The sequence below is a fragment of the Gobio gobio genome (assembly GCF_949357685.1).
Source record: "Gobio gobio genome assembly, chromosome: 16".
In the NCBI taxonomy this organism is placed as follows: Eukaryota; Metazoa; Chordata; class Actinopteri; order Cypriniformes; family Gobionidae; genus Gobio; species Gobio gobio.
The window spans coordinates 35828976-35848722 of NC_137109.1; the positions used below are offsets into that span (position 1 = coordinate 35828976).

General features: G+C 39.5%; 1 protein-coding gene across 10 annotated transcripts in view; it reads left to right on the top strand.

Moving 5' to 3' along the window:
• The window catches only part of diaph2 (diaphanous-related formin 2), a 551295-nt gene that overhangs the window by 491130 nt on the left and 40418 nt on the right, over positions 1 to 19747 (top strand). For 7 of the 10 annotated variants that reach the window (XR_013818231.1, XR_013818232.1, XM_079839686.1 and 4 more), the window contains 2 exons: positions 7801 to 7893; positions 9881 to 9931. Coding sequence is in view for 8 of the 10 variants with exons in the window: in XM_079839686.1 (XP_079695812.1) it covers positions 7801 to 7893; positions 9881 to 9931 (144 nt within the window). In the remaining 2 variants the exon portion in view is untranslated. The remainder of the gene's footprint in view (positions 1 to 7800; positions 7894 to 9880; positions 9932 to 19747) is intronic. The other 3 variants (XM_079839691.1, XM_079839693.1, XM_079839687.1) reach the window with 1 other exon arrangement.

A 19747-nucleotide genomic window follows, 5' to 3' on the forward strand; every position in this document is an offset into this window, starting at 1 on the left:
TCGACGCAGGAGTTTCTGTCTTTGCAGTGCTTGTGAAATGGCGACACCATCTAATCCGCTTTCAAGCCGACCAATCAAGCGGCATGAACGAGGGACAGACAGAACCTAGGTAGAGTAGTTATCTGCTCTGGCCATCTCTAAACACCAACATCTCATTGGTCCCCTTTTCCACTCCTCATTGTCTAAGGCCTAGACCCCCTGGCGCCTATGTGAACTCGAAGAGGGAGTGCCCCGCTCAAGGAGGGGATGTGTGAGCATCCCTAATTAAATTACACACAGACATAAGTGGGTTTTCACATCAAGCTGTTCCAGCAAAACGCTCCAAAATGCCTGTCTGGTGACACATCCATCTTCTTCATTACTCCTGAGTCCGGGCTCATTCTCTCGGAGTGCTTTGGAGCTCTCACTCCAGCAGGCCAGCTGACAGGTCACAGTGTCATATCTTGTGTCAGATCCTCCAGAGAGACAGCACCTCATAACAGGTGCGAGGCTGGAACCGGTAGGACTGTTGACTTTGCTGCTAATGCACTCTCTGCAGCTGCGGTGAAAGGGAATCTCTCAGACAAAGAGTGGCAGGCGGGAAACAAGTCCAAAATGCACCTGGCTCCTCGACGCAGGGCTTTGTTCGCCACATATGTGCAAGGTTAATTGCACAGGTGCCTTTCTCCAGGGTGACAGATTAACATGTTTTTCCAAAAATGTGAAGGACAAGAAGAGACAAAGATGGTGAATGCTACTCATATTTTTTCAAGCAGGGAGCTGCAAGATGCTTTTTAGCTTCTATTAATGTGGAAATGAGAGCTATGAGTCTGTGGCTGTAGGCCGGTCACTGGGAGGACACAGTAATAGATATAATGTCCTCTGGACAGATCTTTGTTGTTTGGATTTAAGAGGCAAAGGTCTTAGTGTATGTGTTTTAGCCTCCCTGGAGCAATCGTCTTCAGGAGCACCAACATAAATTGAGTTCTCAATCAATTCTCTTTGTTTTTGTTTATCACCGTGGATAGATAGCAGGTTGAATTTATGAACCGAGCTTGTTGACACTGCTGCATAATTTTTGTAATGGCTCAGTTTGAAATGTAGAAATGAGACATGGTGTCCAATACAGATATAGTGAAATTTTGAGAATAAGGTTATGTAAAGAACTATACATACAATATATAGTTCTTGTGGTTTCTCAGGGTGTGTTCACACTTAGCATGTTTGGTTCATTTAAAATTAACCCTGGTGTGATTGCTCTGTTAGTGCGATTCATTTGGACATGTGTGAATGCTGCCATTCGAACCCTGGTGCACACCCAGCAGACCGAGACCGCTGAAAAGAGGGTACAGTTTGAATGATATATGAACGCAACACAGACCAAAGACATGTAAACAAACCAAAAACAGGAAGCTGAGATCCTAAAAAGGACAGAATTCTCACGCATATCGGTAGTCACGATATTGGCCATCACAGTTCAGTAGATGTATCAGAACCGCGTCTCCTCGCAGCCGATCTTCGTTTGTGTTAGTTTGTGTGACGGATGGATTCCTGCCACTGTTTAGACTCCTTTACACAAGCTCTTCACGATTTCTCAGCTGGTCAAAATACCATCATATGCGGGCTATGCACACAAAACAAGCGCATTTTTTTTGGTCTGGACTAAACGAACAAAGCGAACCAAACTACAAGTGTGTACGCTCCCTCAGTGTCACTAGCTGGTTTTCCATCCACATATTTTCATGAAAATGATAGGACATTCATTTAGATTTAGAATTTAGAAAATAAGACATGCATTAAACGATCATGGAAACATTTACTGAATAAATTCCACAGTGCATATGTCAACTTTGTCTCAAGTCATATTACTAATTCTCTCAAATGATTGGCCATTGTACTGTGTCGCTGCGACCCAATTCGCATACTATCCGTACTAAATAGTATTTGAAAAAAGAATTAGTATGTCCCAAATCGTAGTATGTTGAAAAGAGTATTCCAAAGATTCCCGGATGGTCTACTATGTCCGGTCAGAATTCAAAGTGCAGATCGATGCGCACTCTAACGGCTGATATTGCCCACAACCCATTGCGAGATGGACGAGGATTCGATTAGAACTACAAACGGATAAAAAGTGTTAAAAAACTACAAACATGACGGTTATGCGAGTCCGACAGAGAGGGTTAGATAAAGGGGTTTGAGTGAGCAATTATCAGTATTTAACCAGACGAAAAGATATTTATTCAGTGTTATCCTCATTATATTTCACCTGCAGCAGCATTGTGAACTTTTATGATCGTTTGGCCATTAACTTTGCAAACACATGAGAGGAGTCTCTGCATTAAAGACCCACGAATGGCAGATCAACGCGCTTCTACATTTCTCTCCGATACGGTAAGAAATGAAATTGAATGTGGAGGATTTGAACTGTGACGATGATTGACAGGGCAGTTTAAACAGTGACGGGATGCACGTAACTAAGCAACAGAGTCCGTGATAGATGATGAAGTAGTATGTCCCAAAGCTTGCATACTCTTCTGCTACACATTCAAAAGTATGTACTTTTTCTTCACAAAAAGAGTACATACTTTTAGATCGTAGTATAAGTAGGCGAATTTGGGACGCAGCATGTGACTTGCTTTTGCTCCCAGACATAAGACATCTGTCACCAATCACTTTGTGATCACTGATGTTTTTTTTTTCACAGTGGCTACAAATTCCATTAACATTTTTTGTTTTCTGCCATTTTCCCCAGAAATAATGATTTTGATTTCTTGAATACATGGGTTGGACACACTGCTTGGTTTATTTTTATTTTTTTATTTATTTAATCATGATCATTATCATTAATTATTATTATTATTATTTCTTTTTTTGGTGTTTTGCTTTATTCAGAATTTTCTTATAAAATAAAATTAGCAAATTGAATGAAAACATAGCTAATCTACTGTATTTCTATAGCTAATCTCAGTATTTATGTAATCAAATTGCTACATTTTGTTTATTTAATGGAATGTATGTTTTTCAAAGCTGGTTTTGGCATTTGACAGGCAGTTTAGTGACATGAAAGACATCTGGCTCTTTTAGGTGCCTGTGTTCGACTGGCGTTAATGTATGATGAATACATCACCGTAACCTTTTATCCTCAGCCCGCCTCTGTCTTAAACAGACTGAACTCTTGTCATGCCGATGTGACACTGAAGATAAAAACAGTTTCTGCTTCTTTTAACACTGTGGTGTGCAGGGCGATTTCATATACACCAAATCTCGTATGATTTGCTGCAACGTCAGTGTGATAGCAAAGCTCAGTTACATATATACAGTGGCACACAGGCATTATTAGATGCTTGGTGTCAATATCAGCCATGAGAAGGGAAGGGAGCGAGAGTGCGAGTCCAAGCGTGCACGTGCATACGTTGTAGAAATAATTAAATGTCAGCCCGTCCGCTCTGTTGAGTGTCTCACTGGGGGTTTTACGACCTGCACAGTCTCGCTTCGGCAGTCCTTCTCCATGACTCAGTCCTCCAGATGTTGTTATGCCACACTCTCACAAACACTGAGCTACACAAGCCTGTGCTTTAACACACTAGCCCTTCTCCCCCACTGCTTCTTCTTACTCGTTGTGACACTTGACTTTGTTTCTCTCCTCCCCCGTGCCGTGGAAGATAAGCTCCTATCCTCTGCCAGGGTGCTTGTTGGGGAAGCTAATCTGATGTGTGAAGTTCACAAATCTGGCAGAGGGCTGTGCTTGTAATCCCCATAATTAAAAATGTGATAGTGCACCAATAAATATATTGGAGAGACTGAACAGGGCCCCAGGGCATTCTGGTACATTTGGCTGGAGCCTGAGGGGACAACGAACCACCTGATACCTTGACAGTAAAGCGATACAAGCAACAGAGAATGTACAGATAGAAGACTAGCTGTTAGAAGAGTTTCACTTTATTCTCCTGAAGTTAGTTGTCTGAAACATTTCTCTGTGTTCTTAATTCATTTGCCATCATAAGCCCTATTCGGAGGGGATAATTTTTACAAGGGTAGATGAAGTAATCTAATTTTACCACAGGAGGTCTGTAATATTAATGGCTAATTCGCACAGGATAAGAAATCTCAGTAAAACTTGCAGAACTGGGAGGGATAACTCGATTTACGCTGTTTCCTGATATCACGTGCGCAAACACATATTATCTATATAACCTATATGTAACATTTAGGTCCAGTCAAACTATTTATTAAAGGGATAGTTCACCAAAAAATTTAAATTTCCCCATGATTTACTCACCCTCAAGCCATCCTAGGTGTATATGACATTATTCTTCCAGGCGAATACAATCAGAGTTATTAAAATTCCGCCAGACTGCCTTCTGTAAATCATGAGGTAATTGAAATTTTTGGGTGAACTATCCCTTTAAATTAATTAAATTCTGATTGGATTCTGTAGGTAATAGGCAAATAAAAAAAGTTTTGTGCCTCTGATAAGTGCTTTCGACTTTCTTTTTTATTTGAATGGTATGCAGAAAACACTTGAGTTTTGCCCACCACCTAGAAAGCAACTGAATGCTTTTTCAAGCGCAATTCCCAGTGGACTAAATTTTTTTTTTTTTTTTGTCCGAGAAGCTGTTTCACTTACCAATACAACGCAATAGAGAAGAACAACTTCAGTTTCATGCCTACTTTAATACATCCCGCACTGATGAGACAGAGAAATAATGTAGACCACATGCTCTGGCAATTCCTCTCAGATTCATGTGGAGAGATCATGAGCCCAGCTGGTTCTTGTGGAAGCATGGCCCAAAAGGACATTGTTAATGGAGTAGTCATGGGTCACTTGGGAGCGTGTTTCCCATTTTAGTAATTTTGCTTTCTCGTGTCTGAGATCCTCTGAACCCAGCCTTCCCAGCTCTCCTGTCCTGGCCATTGCAGATGATGAATTGTGTTACAGTTAAGCAAGCAAAAAGTAGGACAAATTGATCAAAGTGTCAGGCGCCCCTTGTGATGTGTAGGTCTCCAAAACGAAGGAAATGAGGGAGCTGTCGAAAAGTTTCCGGAAACATGGTGCCTCTAATAAATGTTTACCTGCCCCCTGAACACCCAGATTGGGCATCAGATGGATGTGGACGTGTTTTGGGGACGCAAACTTTGTGATGCAGCTACTTTAGGAACTGTTATTGCTTCTAGAGGACGATGGCACACTCGTTCGAAAGAGCCAGCGAGATGCGTGCCCTGGTTTAAACCAATGAGCAAAGCTATCAGCAAAGGTGTTGAAGAGCAATTAGAGATAAGCCATGCTTGTTCTGCTCTGGTTTGTTCTGGAACAGCTAGTTTAATTAGCTTGATTTAATCTGGGGGGCTCTTAAACACAGTGAACCGCTTGTTTGATTTTCGAGTAAGAGTCCCGAGTATAAAACGATATACAGTTGGAGCCAAGCTTGAAAATCATTTTATTTTATTTTATCCCACTGCTACTGTTTGTTTCTTAATTTTAATCATAATATTTCGGCTTTGTTTAATATGTACAGTTATATCATGTATAAGTGCTTGTGCTGCTGCTGCTTCCAGCGGAAAATGCACTTGTGCAGTTCTGCCTCAGTGTAGCGGGTGTGTGGCATTTTCTGAAATTAATTATGTAGCCGTGTCAACTTTCTTCCTCTTTATAAATTCAATTTGCTGACTGTCATCTACTTTGACTGCGCAAGGAAACAAAAGATTGATTAACACGCCTGAAACTGCTGCCTAAAGCTACCGGCATCTCCGCCACAGACGTTTTCTCTCTGCCAAGGCAGACGTCGAAATCCCAAACCGTTCACTAAATATTTCCAGAGCACGACTCGATCATGTACACAAAAGAATTGATGAAACGATCCCACACGCAACAATAAGTCACAGTAATGATTCCAGTTTAAAATAATGCCTCTGCTGGACCACTATGATATAGTGGGGACCCTCGGTCTCATTAATGCTGGGTAAAGATAGATGACCCAGATAAAAAGACCAAGAGATTATTTCTGAACCCCATCGTTGACCGATGCTTTGGATGTTCTCTGCCATATGCTCATACAATGAAAAAAAAAAAATGCCATAAAACTTTGCAAGTGGAAGTTAAAGGTCCCGTTTTTCGTGTTTTTTTTAAGCTTTCATTGTGTTTACAGTGTGCAATATAACGTGTTAATGTTTCATGTGTAAAAAAAAACAGTATTTTTCACACAATTTACTTATCTGTATACTGCTGTTTTCACTGTCCTCAAAACGGCCTGAGAATTTCCTCGTTCTATGAAGTCCCTCCTTCAGAAATACGTATCGAGTTCTGATTGTGCCAGCGGTTCCCGTGTTGTGATTCGACAGCAGCTTAGCTCACGTTGCCCGAGAAGGTCACGCCTCTTACCATAACGGGGAGATGAACGCGCTCAAACTACAGCACCTGAAGGCCAAACAAAGGTGATTTGACTCCGGGATGAAAATAACAGCGTCTGATGGCGACAAACGCAACCGAACCGAACCGAACGCAACACTTCCTCTTCTCCACGAGGGAGCAACAAGACCACGCCCCCCTTTTTCGCTTATTCTTGTGGGCGGAGGTTAGTCAACAAACTGCTCTACTGACGTAATTAAAGCAGGAAATACCAGGATGTAGTCCAAACCGGCCGTTCGCTGTAGGCTTTGAAAGGGAACTTCTGTTAAATAAAATATCTCGCTTGGCATTGAACTTTGAGCTTTATAATTTTACAGGTATTATTTATGCTCTAACAGCAACATTACACACTAACTAAAGTTTGAAAAATGGGATCACGAAGAACAGGACCTTTAAGGAAATACAGTACATTCTCAGAAGGTACAAAAGCTGTCACTGGGGCAGAACCTTTTCAAAAGGTACACTTTTAAAGGTGCATATTAGTGCCTAAATGGTACATATTAGTACATTTTAAGTACATTAGTACATGCCCCAGTGACAGCTTTTGTACCTTATTTTCTGAGAGTGTATATTAATTGTGTCAACCATAGTTAATTTCAGAGAAAATATTTATTGATGTATTATTAATGATATGATAATATGTTAAATATCTAAATTTTTTTTTTTTTACTTTTGTAAAATTTTTACAAAATGTTGTATGTATTTAATTGATACAGTTTCATAATGACATGTCTTTGTCCTAATGTCACAATGTCTTTTATAATATCACACTTGCTATTTTTTCTCAAAACTGTGTAAATTTGTCTTTATATTTTAAGAAAGATGTTGCAAAAAGGATCATCATTTCAGGGATGTTGTCATTAAAATTTTAGATGGTTAATGAGCCTCTTATTTCTTCATATTCTACTAGAAATTAAATAACTTATATTGTGAGATTTCTCCTTTCACTGAGTGAGCCGCTCGTCTCATTGTCTTTTAGAAGTCAAGCCCCATTTGCCATAAACACACGTTGCACTTCGGTGGCATGACCGTTTTTGAGGCGCATCCCACTGTCATCGAACAATGATAAAAAGCCCCAGTATTGACCGGCTCAACACTAAATCTTGGTAAAGAGCACTTAGCTCCCCTGTGCAAGCCACAGAGCGAATACCTGTCAATGGCCATCAGTGAACACTTTCATCCTCTGGCTCCTCTCCATATGTTAGCCGCTCCCTCGAAGCATTCGTGCATTTAGGGAACCATGTTGTTCTCTTTGCCCTCTGCCCCATTTGCCTTTCCTTATTGCTGTTCTGTTTTTGCTTTTCTTTTTACTCCCACACACAGTTTACTGTGTGGCTCTGTATGTGTGAGTTGGAGTAAATGTGAATGTTCTACATGAAAGTGAGCTCTGACAGACAACTTTGTCCTCTCTACAGAAGGTGACGAGACGGGCGTGATGGACAGCCTGATGGAGGCCTTGCAGTCTGGAGCAGCCTTCCGGGACCGCAGGAAACGAACCCCACGCAATGGTAAGACTGCTTATACCTGCTCCTCCTCATGCCTTACATTTCCAGGTGCCTTTCAATGAATAGTTCACCCACAAATGGAAATTCTGTCATTTACTCTCCCTCATATTGTTACAAATCTGTATAACCTTTCTGGCATGGAATACAAAAGGAGACATTTATAAAGTATGTACCTGTTGTTTGTTTAATGCAGTTACAAAGAAGTGTGCACTAGAGCCTTTTTGCAATAAAAAGTGTGTAACCAAGTAAAAGTATCCCCAAACAAACCTGGTTTGTGACTTTAGTAGGCTTATATAATGCACTAGTCATTTTTTTAAAGAAATCTCTTATGCTCACCAAGGCTGCATTTATTTGATCAAAATACAGTAAACACAGTAATATTGACAAATGTCATATATTTTAATGTGTGTTATTCCTGTAATGGCAAAGCTGAATTTTCAACAGCCATTATTCCAATCTTCAGTGTCACATGATCCTTTAGAAAACATTCTAATATGCTGATTTGGTGCTCAGTAAACATCTATTTTTTGGAAACTGATACTTTTTTTTAAGTTTCTTTCATGAAAATTCAAAAGAGCATAATTTATTTAAAATGTAAATCTTTTGTAACATAAATGTTTGTACTCTCATTTTTGATCAATTTATTGCATCATTGCTGAATAATTAAAAAAAACTTCTTCTAAACAACAGTGTACATTCCTCAACAAAAAACAAAAAAACATCCGTTTGTGTTCCACATAACAAAAAGTCTACATTGTTTGGGTGAGAGTGAGAAAGATACATTTTTGGGGGGTGAACTATCCATTTAACAATGTAAAATTAGGCTGAGTTTATTGCCCTTCTGTAGGTCTCCACTCTGAAATTCATTTTTTTATGTTAGATTCATTGCCACATTACCATTTATAAGTCACTGATTACAGAAATTGATTGTAGACTCTGAGTCCTTAGAGGATAGTTTAACATAATCTTAATGTTAACATATTCCATCCTGCCATGATGAATCGCGCTGACCCAGGGGAGGAGAAGCGGACCACCTGCTGTAGGTGCTACGTTGAATTGAAATGCCAAGGACGGGCAGACAAGTGTCTGTAACTGCTGTAGCTTTCCAGAACAGCCTCATACGATGACCCCAATAAGTCACTCTTTTCCCAAAGTCCTTGTCCATGCATGCTTACGGTGCATAAAACCCTCTTGTGTCATTAGAAATTCTCCTGGGATGTAGTGAGATATATGTTGTGTACAGACTGACAAAAAAAAAGCTCAGCATCATTAGAAAAGCCAGATAAGAAAAACATGCCAAAAGGCATCACTGCTCTGAGGTGGAAATGTATGGGGGAAACTTTAGGTTGCTATATCAAATGTACCTAATCTCCATATACCAGCACTGATTTGTCCCTGCACAATTTTTCTGGCTTTACTTTATCTTGTCTTACAAAAAAGTTCTTACCATGATCCCTTGTGTCAGTGCTGAGGTCTAATAAGAGGGCATGAATAAGTAAGGTGTCGTGCTGTATCAAACCTGTCTCCCACTCAGCAGGGCTGCGAAGCCCCCAAGCGATGCCCCCTGACAGAGCCTGCCAGCCATCCGCCGCCAGGAAGACAGAGCCGCATGCTCAGAGCTCACCTACTCCATCCAGCTCTGTGGCCCAGTCTCCCTGACATCTGTTTGAATAAGACTGACATTTAGGAGAGAAGAGAGTGTGTAGATTAAACCTCACCAGTGCTCTTTCCCTTCTGTCTCATACTCCGTTTCTTTCTCGACGCTCGCTTTCTTGTGCTCGGTGTCGCTCGTCCTTTCTCTCTTTTTCTTTCAGCCTTTCTCTTTCTTTTTTCTGATGAGTGTGTGGGCTGAGGTTTGACAACACTGAGAGTTTCAGAGTGGATAATTGGTTACGAACTCCTGAAATACCTCTTATTTGACATCTCTCCCTCTTTCTCTCACTCTCTCTCTCTCTTCTGTCTGTCATTTTCTACTTCGTCATTGTTGCAGGTGATCAAAGCCCTTCCTGTTCTGCACCTCGGTGGCCGGGTGCTAACCATGGTAACAAAATGAACCTATTTTTACCCCCTCACCCTGCTCTTCCCCCTATAACACTTGCTTATTGCCCAGATTAAAAAAAAACATTTGGGTTGAACTCTAAACAGTCTATACTGAGCTCCACAACTGGATGTGTAGTGTAGAAGATAGCTTCTCTCTTGGGCTTTGTTCAGACAGGCTGCCAGAAATCCGATTTTTATAATTAATCGTAACTGAATATCAGAATCAGATTTTTACTAACTCGATCCAAACATATTATTATGCAATTTTTTTAATTATTCAGCCTGAAGAGCCAGGTCAGATATAGATATCAAGTAGGGTTTTTTATGTTATTATTTGAGTTGACATAAAACAGCATGCAAAATGCATAGTAGTTGGTTTAGATTCATTTTTGTCATTGAATATCGGCACATTTCCACTGAAACACAGTTAGCATATAACCAAAATTGAAAATAGTAATATAACAATATTTAAAGAAGTGATGGTGACAGTTTTAAGTGGTGCAGATGGAGCACTCAATGTGAATGACAAGTAATATAAATAGAGAATCTGCAGTGTACACTAAAACAGGTAAATATAGCAAGTGACTATCACAGTAAAAATTACATAATGTACTATAAAATGCAGAATAGCGTATAGATAGTGGTTCTCAACCTTTTTGACTCCAAGGCCGCCCATTGTCCACAACAATATTCAAAGGCCCCATGACTTTTCCATTTATTGGATAAGGATTAAAGATAAGGTTTTTGTTTATTTGTTTTTTTACTCACAATTTCTTTGTGACAAAATACACAAAAAAACCTAGAAAAACGTATATTCATAAAATGTATATAAATGACAATGGATTTATAAAATTGTATTCATTTACATTTACACTTTTCCAGGTCTAAAAATTAGGCTAGTTTATATATCAAGGTTTTTCAAGACAATATGAAAATGTATTGTTATCTTGAGAGAACATTGTTTTCCAGATAAAAGCACTAAATGTGTTCTGAACCGTCTGATTAGTTTAGATTTTGTGTGTAGTGTGAACAAAGCCCAGAAATATTTGACTCAACAAGGTTTCATCAGTTCATTGACTGAGGATTATCTAAGAGAGTGTGATTGATTCATATTTATTAGGTAAGATTAATTTAGTGTGAATCAACGTCTGATTTAGGAGTTCAGTCAGTAGCTCCTTTCCATCCTCTCCAGTTGTCGGAGCTCAGGCTAGTTTTTCCTCTTGCTAGCCATCCTACAGTAGATGACCTAACTAGTGCACCCTTGCAGTGATGAAGCATGGCAGCACGTCCACGCCTGTGGAAAGTGAATAGAAATTATCTGTCTGAAGGGTCATTGCTTTCCTTAATTCCCATTCATGGATTTTTTTTCCCTCTTTACTCTTCCTGTAAAACATGCCATTCTTTTTGAGTGTGAACCCATGCACAGAACAACAAAAATGCTCTCTTTTTAAGAAATTCTATAGCCTTTCTCTGCACTGGCCTATTTTAGAACCACTATGACAGAGCTTTATTGCACACAGTCTTGCGCAAAAGTGTGTGTGTGTGTGTGAGGGTCTTTAAAGAGTGTGTATGGCATTTTCTTATATTCTATATGCGTTAAATGATTTGTTAATGTGTGCATGACACAGAATCCCCTCACCTTTATGCTTTGCACGCATGTGAATGGCACCGCTACAGAAATGCCTGTGAAAAGCAGTACCACACTGAACCCATTGGTGAATATGTACATTATTTATGATGTCAGTGAATATGCTTTATCTTGTAGCTTGCTGCTGTTACATGAACCATTCAGAATATATCCGTATGAATTCAATGTCTGGATCAGCAGGGTTCGTACATGATATTATTGGGTAGTGGTCAGTGACCTGATCCTGAGCGGAGCTTGAAGGCCTTTTGTAAGAATCAGCATTTGTCTGAGATATTAAAAGGACTAACCTTAACCCTCTTAGACACAGTTAGCATGGCTAGTTTGTCAGACACTGCTCGGCCAAAAAAAAAAAAAGTCACTGTTTGGATTTAAATTGGCAAATCCTTAAAGAGTATATGATTGGATCATTATTGCAGTAATTATGTTTCTAGCTTGTTATATGTTTGGCAACAGTTCTTCTAACCCAAATTGATGGAGTGTGTAGCTTTTCATTTCTTAAACAACCATGTCGGAAGACACATCATAGCCATATTCCAGGATGACAATGTCAAGATTCATCAGGCTCAAATTATGAAAGAATGTTTGGGAGGGAGCATGAATAATCATTTTCACACATGAATTGGCACCTCCAGACCTTAAATTCAGTGAAAGGAATTTGTTATGTGCTGGAGAAGACTTTACAGAGTGCTTGACTCTTGCATTGTCAATAAAAGATCTGGACCAAAAATGTATAGACCTCTTAATGGAAATACATTTTGTGATGTAATGCATCTTTTGGTCAAGATGAAAATGGATGTTAATCTTCCCCAGTTAAATGATATAGTCATTTAGCATTTAAAGTATAGTTGCATTAATCATGTATGTAACAATCAAGAAACCAGCCAAACATGGCAAACGCAAGGCATAAAGGTTCTACTAATTAGACTCTAAAGCACTGGTGCATTGATGTAGGTCAGTATGCTACAGCCTTAGGGCAGCAGACTGCCTTTTTATTTGGGTTACATGGTAACACAACGATGAGCATGCAGCCATTTCAGTTCAGATGCAGTAAATAATCAATTTTAAATATTGTTGCTAATAGTGTAATAGTGTTTAAATTGTGTAAATTCAAAACTCAGGGGAAGAAAAAGATGAAGTCTGCAGGGGAAGATGAAGAAAAACTCTGCAAGACTGATTTAATGCAGGATCCCTGGTCAGATCTGACCTATATTTTGCTATTGGGTTTTGCAAATACTGTCAGTATGCCTAGCTTTGATCAACAATGAATAACAAAGATGTGGTGCTTACACAATAGCATGAATTGGTGACTTTTTCGTGACTTTTCTGCAATTTAATGGTCTTCAGTTGTTGCCAGTTTATCTGGTTGGTTTGTTCAGAGAAACACTTGTGATGCAATTATTTGTTAAAGGGATAGTTCATCCAAAATTTAAAACTCACCCTTAAGTTGTTCTATACCTGTATGGATTTCTTTGTTTTGCTGAACACAAAAGGAGATATCTTGAAGAATGTTTGTAACCAATTTGTTATGGTGCACCATAGACTTCCATATTATTATTATTTTTTTTTACAAACTATGCAAGTCAATTGTTCCCCATTGGTCAAATCTGGTTTCCCTAGTCATTACAGCTAATGTATTTCGAAACATTTGATGGTGGATTTCTATATTTATATTTAAAATATTTGCTTGTGTTAAAGCACTGCACTGATCTCAGAGGTAACCTTGAAAGTGGTATTTTGTGATGAAGCCTTCCGCAGGGCCACTATACACTAAAAATCTTCTGTTTGAATGCCAAGGGTACTCTAGGAGATTGTTGGATAGAGACAGGTAGCTGCTCATACATCCTTGGCATCGATTTCTCTGGTCGCAGATGAAAGCCACAGGCTGAGTAGCTCTTTCATATGGGGCATCCCAAAAGGCACATCAATCAGATTTTTGAGGGAGACAATTTTATTTATTTACTGCCTTTCCAAGTCATTAAAACCTCTAACCTTCCCTTCTTGGGCTTTCACCTTCATTCTTCCGTCCATCAAAAGTTTCTTTGGGTTCAGGGATTCCTGTTTGACCTTGATTTGTGGAGAAATGGTTTATTAAAAACAGATGTGGCGATATAATGCATGCCAGGTTTATGGAATTTGAACCCCAGTGTCTATTCTGCTCCTGGTCTACTAGTTCATTCACCCAGGCAGAGGAGAAAGTGAGCCTTGTATGTTTAATGAAGATTAAATTACCTATTTTCAGTCATGAAATTTTAAAAGCAGAAAAGGGATGAATCTGTGAAGTAGCAAATGAGAAAGACAGGAGGAAGACGGTAGAGAATACGAAAGCCGGACAAAGATTAAGGTTTTTTCTTCCTTCTTCCCTTCCCCTGTCACATAGTAAATGATCTCACCATAATTTGTTCCTTACCTCTGTCTCTTAATGAAGCAAGACCATTTTTGTACTTCACGCCTGTCTTTTTCCCCATTGTTTTTGCTGTCATATTGCTTCCTTGCAATATTGACAGAAACACATCCTTTGTTACCGCAACGATTAATCAGTGTTTTCTTGTTACAAACCCAAAACTGTGATTGCAAATCCCTTAGCAAATAATCCCTGATTCCTCCACTTCCTTTTTACATGCACCAAACCAGCCACCTACACACTTTATCTTCACTCTCACACCCACATCCGTTAGATAGTAGTGTTGCCTGTAACACTTTTCGCCTGACAGCTAAGATCCCCTCTTCCCCAAACCTCAAGCATTCCACTTCAGGGTGTTGATAGATGTTATTCATGTAGCTCACCCCAGGGCACTCCTGCAGGAAGAAGGGCTAACGTGATTTGCTCAGGGCTGAAGGGACCAGAGGGTAGTGCACTCTGTAATGGCGTGGATGACTTAGTAGATCCCAGATATCAATAAGGAGAAGTGCTGCACAGTGATGCTTTCTTGAGACTTATCCCCTGCTAGTGATAGATAAGGATATTCTTCTTCAGAAGAAAGGGTGGAGTCACGTGGAACGGGGATGAGAGGCAATGGAAAAATGGTGGAAAAAGAAGTTTAAAATCCAAAAGTAAAGATGTGTTCTGTCAAAGTTTAGATGGATAGAGAGGATCGGAGGACTCTGTGAGGGTCATCTATCGGTACAGGTGAGGAACCATGATAAAGATAAAGATGAGGATTTTATGTAGTGTTTGATCGGCTACAGTGCATATATCTGATGGGAGGTTTTATCAAGGCACTTAAACAAGCTGACCGTGTGACACATCCATTCTTAAAGAATAAATCAGATCTTGGTAAAACGCTATGGTCCTGAGTGGCTCCTTTCTCCTTTTGTCGATGCGTGCCGGCCTGAGCCATTTGATTTCCAGCAAAAGCCATTCGACCTCTAAAGTCTGCTAAAAAGAAACATGCGACTGTTTTTTGCCCTCACACTGAGCGCACAGCGTCGGCTGTGGATGTGAGGAGCTCGCGCTCTGTGTGTGTGCAAAGAAGGCCAGGTCGGCTCCCGGTGACAGCCCTTTCAGGAGGAAGTCAATTGCACAGCACCATAGAAGACCTCAGCCTCAGCTGCTTTTGTCCACAGCCTTCTCCACCGGCATGATGGGAGCTCCAATTGATGTGTGTTGACACTGAAGACTAAAACCTTGGCTAAAAAAAAGAAGCATTCTACTGTTACCAGTTTTTTGTTGTTGTTGTTTCTCAGTCACTTACGTAATGCATAAACAAATGGCCCTTATGAAAGGTCACCTTAAGTGCTAATTGTCAATACTGGATCAATTTGCCAAGGCAAATATCCCTCAGCAGCGCATAATTGAGAGTTTGATCTGATTTTAGCCCTGCATATTTTCAATGTGGAATTGATTTCAATCCCAGCCTGAGACATTCTTAATATAGCCATAACTCACATCGGGAAAAAGTCAAAGCTGTATCTCTCAAATCAGGCCCAATGAGCTTTTTAAACACAGCCCCCTCTTCTCCCATCCTTAAAATATTGGTTTGATAATAGGGACGTTCGCAGTCGAAAACCTCGGCAGAGTGAATTAAGCCATAGTTGTGATGAATTGGAGAGGGAGCGTTCCAATAACGATTAGCGTAGGCCTAAATAAAGCAGCGTTCAGCAGGAATTTGCTTCTGCTAGAGGAGAATAAAGGACAACGCTTGCTTTTAATGCCTTTTTTGGTGGCACACCCCACAATTTCCCTGTGTGAGGTGTCTATTACCGCAGACAAATAGCGGATGAGGAGTGCCTGTGTGTCATTTGTGTGTCCTTACTCGCTGGGATCTGCAATGGAAATGAATATTTTACCTCTCCGTTTGCAGATGTGGATGTATGTAATAAGTAGGTGTGGAGAATTGTGGGAGTGCAGCAAGGCTCATTTCATGTCCCCATGTCTCCATGGAGTTTGACTAGTGTGTAACATGCTGCCAGAACACACAAGTTTGTGTTTAATGAATTCAGTAGCATGTACATGCCACAGGCAGAGCAACACAATGCCAATTTGACTGAATTACTGTCAAATTGTCGAAGTACTGTAAAGTGTGCTTTATTTTCCCTTTCACTGAAGTAGAGAGAAATTTATGTTATGCTTTCTTTGAGGAATATATTTATTCAAGCCTAATGGGGGGTAAAAAAAATACACTTTCTGAAGCTCAAATGTTGGACAGTCACAGTATCATGGAAAGAGTCCATTAACTAAAACAGCTCAGCACTGTGAAACACTATATATGAAGATACTCCCAGAGGTGCGCTCTTGACTGATAAAATGTGACCTGTCACAGCTGAATGTAGAGTAAAACTAAAAACTCAATTGTCCTTCTGGAAAGGCATTGTACACTGCAGTCTTGCATAGTTGAAGCTATTTCTGAGCTCCACACTGCCCCTGGTGACTTCTAGTATGTATTGCACTATTAGTTGAGACTTTAGTGTGCTGCAGTTTTTTGGGAAAGGGCAGTGGTGGATTTAAACAGACTCTGCATCCTTCCCATTCATATTTTTATTAATTAACTGATGGACCTTTTTTTTTTTTAAATATATATATTTAAATATTTGTAATTAAGTATTTACATTTTGGGGAGTGTGGGGGTGATCATTGTCATTGATAACACTTTACAAAAAAATGGTTGTTTCTAGTTATTTCTTGCATTCACAAACATTAACCTCATTAGGTTAATGTTTGTGAATGCAAGAAATAACTAGAAACAACCATTTTTAGCAATCTTTATTAAAGGTTAATGTTAATGTACAAAATGTACTATTGTTGATTGTTAATTTATTTTTGTTCGCAATACATTAATGTTAATGTATTGTGAACAAACATGAATTTATGTAAATAAATTAATAGCTTTACTTTTACTTTAATAGCAATATGTAAGTAAGGGCTCCCTATATAGTTTACAGCATTATCTTTAAGAAACTTTTAGTTATAACTGAATTCATTTAAGGACAGACTCAAAAAAAATTTTCATTAAACCACTGTTGAATAAAAATTAATAAAAAGCAATTTTGTAAAACTGCTGCACCGAATCCGTATCGAACCGTGACTTCAAAACCAAGGTACGTACCGAACCGTCAGTTTTGTGTACCGTTACACCCCTATATAATATATATATATATATATATATATATATATATATATATATATATATATATATATATATATATATATATATATATATATATATATATATATATATATATATATATATATATATATATATATAAATCCCTTTTGCTGCCAAAACAGCCCTGACCCGTCAAGGCATGGACTCCACTAGACCCCTGAAGGTGTGCTGTGGTATCTGGCACCAAGTCCTTTAAGTCCTGCACCCCAGATAATTTAAGTCCTTTAAGTTGTGAGGTGGTACCTCCATGGATCGGACTTGTTTGTTCAGCACATTCCACAGATGCTCGATTGGATTGAGATGTGGGGATTTTGGAGGCCAAGTCAACACCTCAAACTCCTTGTTGTGCTCCTTAAACCATGCCTGAACCATTTTTGCTTTGTGGCAGGGTGCATTATCCTGCTGAAAGAGGCCACAACCACCTGGGAATACCGTTTCCATGAAAGGGTGTACAGGGTTTGCAACAACGCTTAGGTAGGTGGTATGTGTCAAATTAACATCCACATGGATGGCAGGACCCAAGGTTTCTCAGCAGAACATTGCCCAAAGCATCACACTGCCTCTGCCGGCTTGCCACCATCCTGGTGCCATGTGTTCCCCAGGTAACCCACACACACAAACCCGGCCATCCACGTGATGTAAAAGAAAACGTGATTCATCAGACCGGCCACCTTCTTCCATTGCTCCGTGGTCCAGTTCTGACTCTCACGTGCCCACTGTTGGTGCTTTTGGTGGTGGACAGTGGTCAGCATGGGCACCCTGACTGGTCTGTGGCTATGCAGCCCCATACGCAACAAACTGCGATGCACTGTGTATTCGGACACCTTTCTATCAGAACCAGCATTAACTTCTTGAGCAATTTGAGCTACAGTAGCTTGTCTGTTTGATCAGACCATTTGATGACACTGTCGCCGGTTCATGACTGTTTCTTCCTTGGACCACTTTTGATAGATACTGACCAGACCGGGAACACCCCACAAGAGCTGCAGTTTTGGAGATGCTCTGACCCAGTCATCTATCCATCATAATTTGGCCCTCGTCAAACTCGCTCAAATCCTTCTGCTTACCCATTTTTCCTGCTTCTAACAGATCAAATTTGAGGACAAAAAGTTAACTTGCCTAATATATCCCACCCACCCACAGTGTTATTCACCTCATTATGTTATGCCATATTGGTGTATATACACAGACACTCACACAGAAATAAATACACATATATATATATATATATATATATATATATATATATATATATATATATATATATATATATATATATATATATATATATATACACACACACACACACACACAAATTATGTAAACAAACTTTTATGTTAGGTGTGATTTAATTGCGATTAATCGTTTGACAGCACTAAATATACTACTGTAGTATTCACATTTTTATTTTGCTATTATTTTTATATTTTCAATTCTCATCAAATGCTTTTGTCATTTGTATTATTTCGTAATTTTTATATTAACCTTTTATTTTATTTCAGTGGTAGTTTTAGTCAAATTTTTTTTTTTTACGTTTTTTTCACTTATTTTGAAGTGTTACCGCATTATTTAACATCATGTGAATGATTTAGGGTTGGTAACGTTATTATTATTAGGATTACCATATTGTTGTAGGGTCATTCAGTTTAAATCCAGTGTGTTTTAACCTCCTTACTGGGCACGTCACTGCCTTTTTATTCCATTTTGTTTAAAATTTGAACATAATCTTATGTAAATAGTCTAATATAAACTACCACAAACAATGTTTCTACATTTCATTAGTAATTTTGATAATGCGTAATGCTAGTGTTAGCTTTAGTTGTTTTTGCTTGTGTTGCTTGAGGGACCAGACATTTCAGAGATGTGCTGAATGGGGCAGAAGCTGATGATGGCACATAACTGTGGGGATACACCAGAAATTCCATCAGACTGGTGGCTTTCAAAGCACTGACACAGCACAAAGACACACAGCTCCACAAGCACCACCACTGTTGAGAGAGAGAGAGAAAGAGAGGGATGCATGTTGAGAGAGGTGGAGGAGAAGAAAAAAGAGAAACAGAAACTCTCCCTAGTTTGTGAAAGACAACCGATAATGTAAGGAGAGTGGCAGGACAGCCAAAAGCACTGAGAGGGCAAAATCTGTAAGCCTAGCGAGAGGGAGGAGACATGTAAGAGGTAGAGAGGGAGAAAGAAACAGACAGAGCTTGAATAAAGCAGAAGAGGCTTGTGTGTCTGGTCAAAAGCTGATCTCAGGGGGAATTGTGTGTGCGTATGCGTGTGTGTATGCAATCAGCAGGAATCTTCCCTCGCACTGGCACTCCCCATCAAGTGAAGCGTGATCCTGGCTGACATCGCTCTATCACTAATGCTGACGGATGCCCATTTGCGACTCGTCTCATATTTATTTATTTATCTGTTTATTTGCGTCTGGTTTATTTATTGATGGAGCTCAAAGATGTGACTGCAAATTTCCATTTGCTAAAAAAGAAGGATGAACAGTGTGCAACATTTACACTTGAATGAACAGCCACGCTAAAGCCGTGCTCCACCTTTTCATTTAGATTTC